This window comes from Danio aesculapii, chromosome 17 (assembly GCF_903798145.1).
Source record: "Danio aesculapii chromosome 17, fDanAes4.1, whole genome shotgun sequence".
In the NCBI taxonomy this organism is placed as follows: Eukaryota; Metazoa; Chordata; class Actinopteri; order Cypriniformes; family Danionidae; genus Danio; species Danio aesculapii.
This window is the reverse complement of record NC_079451.1, coordinates 2,918,392-2,924,391: the sequence shown is the minus strand read 5'-3', so window position 1 is coordinate 2,924,391 and position 6,000 is coordinate 2,918,392. Positions and strand designations below refer to the sequence as shown.

The 6,000-nt window shown below is 38.2% G+C and overlaps 1 protein-coding gene across 1 annotated transcript; it reads left to right on the top strand.

The window, feature by feature from the left end:
* Positions 1-813: 813 nt before the first annotated feature.
* Positions 814-5,447, top strand: zc2hc1c (zinc finger, C2HC-type containing 1C). Its single transcript, XM_056476350.1, has 2 exons — positions 814-1,993; positions 5,119-5,447. Exons 1-2 carry the CDS (start codon positions 866-868, stop codon positions 5,371-5,373), a joined length of 1,383 nt encoding a protein of 460 aa, XP_056332325.1. The 5' UTR covers positions 814-865; the 3' UTR covers positions 5,374-5,447.
* The last annotated feature ends 553 nt before the right edge of the window (positions 5,448-6,000 follow it).

Here is a 6,000-nt window from a genome sequence, read left to right as displayed (position 1 = left end):
GTTCTTTAATTAGGACAGTAACAAAAAGACAAAAGTCTTGTCACTGAACCTTCAATAATGTCCAGTATAGAATATGTGGTCATGCTGCAGTGGAAACAGAATGAATATTGTGTCTGACTCCATCATGAGCTTGGAGGACTGCATCCATACATCTCTGACATGACTCAAATCACTGATTAATAAAGTCATCTGGAATGGCAAAGAAAGCGTTCTTGCAGGACTCCCAGAGTTCATCAAGATTCTTTGGATTCATCTTTATTGCCTCCTCCATTTTACCCCAGACATGCTCACTAATGTTCATGTCTGGTGACTGGGCTGGCCAATCCTGGAGCACCTTGACCTTCTTTGCTTTCAGGAGCTTTGATGTGGAGGCTGAAGTATGAGAAGGAGCGCTATCCTGCTGGAGAATCGTCCCTCTCCTGTGGTTTGTAATGTAATGGGCAGCACAAATGTCTTGATACCTCAGGCTGTTGATGTTGATCATCCACTCTGCAGATCTCTCACATGCCTCCATACTGAATGTAACCATGTAACCAAACCATGATTATTCCTTCACCAAACTTGGCTGATTTCTATAAGAATCTTGGGTCCATGCGGGCTCCAGTAGGTCTTCTGCAGTATTTGTGATGATTGGGATGCAGCTCAACAGATGATTCATCTGAAAAATATACCTTCTGCCCCTTTTCCTGATCAACTAGAAGTCAAGTCATATTGTCCTATACACTTAACTACATTATGGTTCAAAAACACACTTTAGTATTTACTATAAATTAACCAAAACTTACTAACAAATGTGTTTTATATTCAGTCCTCTGTAATTAGAAGACCAAGTCCATCAGGAGCTGCATACGCTGCAAATATAAACATGCAAATGTTGCCACACCATCATCATTTTCAGGAAAAAGAGACTGTATCATTAAAACTCCCATACATACAAGACATGAGCCGACATCACAACTACAAGCTGGATGTTGTAGAAAACCAACTGCGAAAGATGAGCTTCGCCAGAGAGAGACGACATCATCCAGAGAGCGATCGCAAGACCGAACCCATTCATGTGGAAGAGCAGAATCAGTACGTTCCTTCGCGGAGAGAATCCGACAGACTGTTCCCGCTAAAACCGGTGCTTCACAAGAGAGCGTACAGCCTGAGTAACATCCCGAAACCCGATCATTACGCAACATTGGCTGAGCAGGCCGCTCTCAGACACCAGCAGAAGATGGTGAGGAAACTAGACGCTCGAGATCAGCATATCACCGCACGAACAACGAGCCATGAGAAGAAGAGCTCTGAAAAACACACAAGGCTGTCGGAGGAAATCCACTCCAAGGAGATGATGCTCCAGCAGAAGATCTTCAGGGCGGAGGAAACCGTGAGAAGAGTCCAGAGAGAGAGGAACAAGCGTTTTTTTGAAAAGCAAATGGATGACAGGTTGTACAGTGATTGGTACGAGGGAACGGGCAGATATCAGAATCCAAGAGATGATATGGAGAGATGGGAGATTCGTGATGCCAAACAGCAAACCAGAAGACAACTTCTGACCTCAAAAGATCAAGAACCAAGAGAATGGGATGAGTATACAGTAAAAGACTGGGATTTGGAAAAGATAAACATGCGGAGAGAGAGAGAGATGACGTTAAATAATCATGTCAGGAGACGAAGAGAGATGGACAGAGAAGATGAGGAGCTGAGAAAATCCACGAGAGGAGACGGATCTCAGAGAAGACATGATAGAAGAGCTGATGAAGATGCCTTAGGTCAGCTCTCATCCAGACGTCTGCATGACAGAGATCCTGGCGAGGAAAACGCAGAGCTGCTGATTCCGTGTAGCGTGTGCCAGCGCTGCTTCGCACCAGAGCGCCTGGAGACACACATGAGGGTGTGTGAGAAGAAACGGCCGCAGCGCAAGGTCTTCGACATGTCTAAGTACAGAGCCAGAGGGACCGAGCTGGAGGAGTTCATGAAGACCAACAGCAGGAGCAGAACGCCTGAGGTCAGAGATGCTTATCTTTATTATGCAATACTTTTGAAATGATCACTCACATTAAAAAATACTGTCTTATTTATAGTAAAACACAAGTGAAGTATATTAACAGTTGATCACACCGAACATGCGTTTGTGTTCTGAGAACGTGAGGCACACCGCACTGCCTTTGTTTGTTGACAAGAATAACGACTGAATCAGCTGTGTGCGAGTGTTGTTGTTGGTGTTGTTATAATTTAATAATATTGTGATATTCAAGATTTTTGAAGTCATACAGCTCTGAGGTGCGTTTCCCGAAACCATCGTTAGCCAACTAAGGTCGCAAGTCCCGTCGTTACAAACATAGTTCGTTGATTTGCCGTTTCCCAAATCCGTCATTCCAACGAACATTCGCAAACTGCGTCGCAAACTTGTGCACTTGCAACTACACCTCTGGAGCTGTAGTTAGAAACATAGTTCCTGGCTGTGTTCTATTCCCACTTATCCCCCCTATGCCCTATTAATTTAGAACGTTCTAACATTTAAACTTGGAATGATTAAAAATAAAAACTCATTGAAGTCATCTCTCTTAGGTGTAATTTGCTTTCAAAGAATTTTTACAGTTCAGTTTTGGCGATCTTCATGTTTACAATTGTGCTCCCTTTGCAGTGCACTTTGAAAACATTGATGTTATTTTGAACACAGGCTCATGGCGAAAGCTATTGGTGACGTATTTAAAAGACCAAAGCTTGTAAAAAAACAAAAAACATAGCATACGTTAATGCCAGCTATTCCCCCTATGCCCTAATAATAATAATAATAATAATAATAATAGTAATAATAATAATAACAATAATAATCATCATCATCATTAATATTATTATTAAAGTAGGATTTTTTAAATTTCGTAATAAATAATAAATATTACATTTCATTTTAAATAATAGTCAAATTTTTTATTTATTTATTTATTTATTTGATTTATTTATGACATTAGAATATGTGTTAGCTTTTGTAAGCGATTTGATTTAGAATAGACTATGTAATGTTCTCAATAATATTTGTAAAGGAAACACAGGTCATATATGTTGGATTTTTTTTTTTTAAATGCGTGTGTGTGTAAAACAGTGATAATTTGCGCAAATAAATGATGGGTTTCTTCTCTAATGAAGTAGTTACTCCACCCCGTTTAGAGCATTATTATGGGCGTTTTACGTTATAACTAACGTGGTTCAAACGACGGATCTGCGACAGAGAAACTGCGGGTTTTGGGCAACACTCGTCACTATATCGTTCTTTTCCCAACCGCACAATACACAGCTGATTCAGTGGTTGCTTAGTAACATAAAAAGCGCACCGCACTTCTTTTTTTCTTGTCAACAAAAAAAGCCAGTGTGGTGCACCTCGCGTTTTTAGAATGGAAAAGTGCGATCAGTGTGATCGGCCGATCACACCAAACACGTTTTTTGTGGTAAGAGGTGCATTTTTTGAATGATTTACTAATGACTAGGCCCACACGGAATCTCCGCGCACAGAATTCCGCAGATGTTTAGCCCATCATTAATTCTGTTTATTTACTTGTGTAAATGTGTGTAAATTTATATTTATTCAGTTTTTCAATTAATTGCTTTAATATCATTGACTAATATGTAAATATTAAATATTATTTATTTACAGTATAGTTTATAAAGTAATATTTTCTGTCTTTTAGTAGATATATTATATGAGAGACTTTGTTTTAAACAAAATAAAAAATGTATTACTCTTAATTTCATATATTTAGTTATGATACTCCCAAAATCATTCTGCATAAATCCGCAGATTTTTAACAAAATTCTGCACAGAAAATAGCAAAAAATATCTGCAGATTTCGTCTGGCCCTACTAATGACCACAAGCGTTTTGACCTTGTGTTTTGCCGTTGCGCTCTGTGTGCCCGCAGTTTGAGTCATCAAGACTACTATGGAGATGGAAGAGAGACTAGTGGTCGCTGTTTGAGGTTATGGGCAGCTGAATGACCTTAATACTATCAAATATTAAAATTATAACAATATCAACTGCAACACTCGCACACAATACGCACCTGATTCAGTCAGTGCCTAGCGACATAAAAACACAGCACACTTCTTTTTTTCGTTCCAACAAAAAAGGCAGGACGCTGCGTCTCGCGTTCTCAGAACGGAAAAGTGTATTCAGTGTGATCAGGCCATTAGAAACCATTAAAAAAAGGCCTGTCAATGCAAAAAGTGCATTCAGTATGATCAGGCCATTAGAAACCATTAAAAAAAGGCCTGTCAATGCAAAAAGTGCATTCAGTGTGATCAAGGCCTAATAGTATAGAAAAATAATCCTATTTACAACCTTAATGTTGTGTGGCAACAGTATAAGGTTATAATAACAGTATATGGTTGAATATAACCAGCTTCTGATGATAAAAATAAATGGGACCACCCGAAGGAAACCCACGCCAACACGCGGAGAACATGCAAACTCCACACAGAAAGGCCAACTGGCCCAGTATAATATACCCTATAGTTGTAGAAAACTGTACGGTATTGGGTAATTTCTTTAAATTACTATAGTTGTTGAGTTTTCATAGCAATTAGAATTATTACAACAGGTTAATTCAAGTACATTACTATAGTATAGTTCAAAAACACTATAGTATTTATTTACAATTACTTGACTTCTTTATTACTTGAATTATATTACTAGCCCAACAATTGTGTTAAAATGGCGTTTACCTTTTTAAACATTAACCCAACAGTTGTTTTAGACCATATTTGACTAAATGTTGGGTAAAAACCAAGTGTATTACAATATTATTGTTAAAACATTGATTTACATCAGAATTTCTTTTTGGTTCCTGTTAATATCAGCATCAACCATCTTGTAATTGTCTCTTCAATATTTTCACTAAGTCATATCACATGAGCCATAAAACCCTGATGTATAGGAAATGTAATATATTATCACACATGACATATATAATATCCTATTACAAAAATTACATACGTGTTTTAATTTTTATATGCAGCATAGTTTAGCCTCTATAGTGAAAACAGTGTTGATGCCAGTGTTTATGTGTATTAGCACTTCATAACGCGTCTTATCAGTGAAGTCACTCTGTATTGTTTGTTTGTTTTTCCCGCGCAGCGTAAGAAGAATACATGGCGTCAGAAACACGAGGCTTTCATTCAGACCATGCGTCAGGGTCGTTCCAGCACATCTCAACAGCCAAACTCAATATCAGGTCTACACTCAGAATACATCACCTGTCCGCACTGTGGCCGTAAATTTGCCCAGGGTCCAGCAGAGAGACACGTCCCGAAGTGCCAGAACATCAAGAGCAGGCCAGCGCCTCCAAAACAACCGCACAACAGCGCCACCAGGAGGAGGACCACGCACTGACAGCATTAAAATTCATCTCATTTAGCTTTTACAAAACCGCTTTCACTAGAAAAGTACATTAAATACAAATAATTAATCAGAATAAAACTTTCAACAACAAATTTCTTAATTTTTTTTTTTATATTAAAAATACATTTAGACTCATTTTCAAACAAATGTATAAATTAAATAAATATAAAAAGAAAGAAAAGTGAAAATTATTAAACTAAATATTATCAAATTAAGCTTTTAAAAGCAGAGCAATGCTGAGTTTTTTTTAGATATGTCCATCGAGGTCATGTAGCGAAATGGGTTTAAATGCAAATAAAAATAAATTAATAATCTCATGTTAAAAAAATTGTATTTACATTTATACACTCACCGGCCACTTTATTAGGTTCACCTTACTGGTGCCGGGTTGGACCCCTTTTGCCTTCAGAACTGCCTTAATCCTTAGTGGCATAGATTCAACAAGGTACTGGAAATATTCCTGAGATTTTACTCCATATTGACATGACAATAACACGCAGTTGCTGCAGATTTGTCGGCTGTACATCCATGATGTGAATCTCCCGTGCCACCACATCCCAAAGGTGCTCTATTGGATTGAGATCTGGGGACTGTGGAGGCCATTTGAGTACAGTGAAC

Bases quoted from the DNA above. Each gene is read 5' to 3' on its own strand.
- zc2hc1c (XM_056476350.1), top strand. From the start codon at position 866: ATGCAAATGTTGCCACACCATCATCATTTTCAGGAAAAAGAGACTGTA. The intron at 1,994-5,118 runs GTCAGAGATGCT...TTTCCCGCGCAG, and splicing joins GCAGGAGCAGAACGCCTGAG to CGTAAGAAGAATACATGGCG.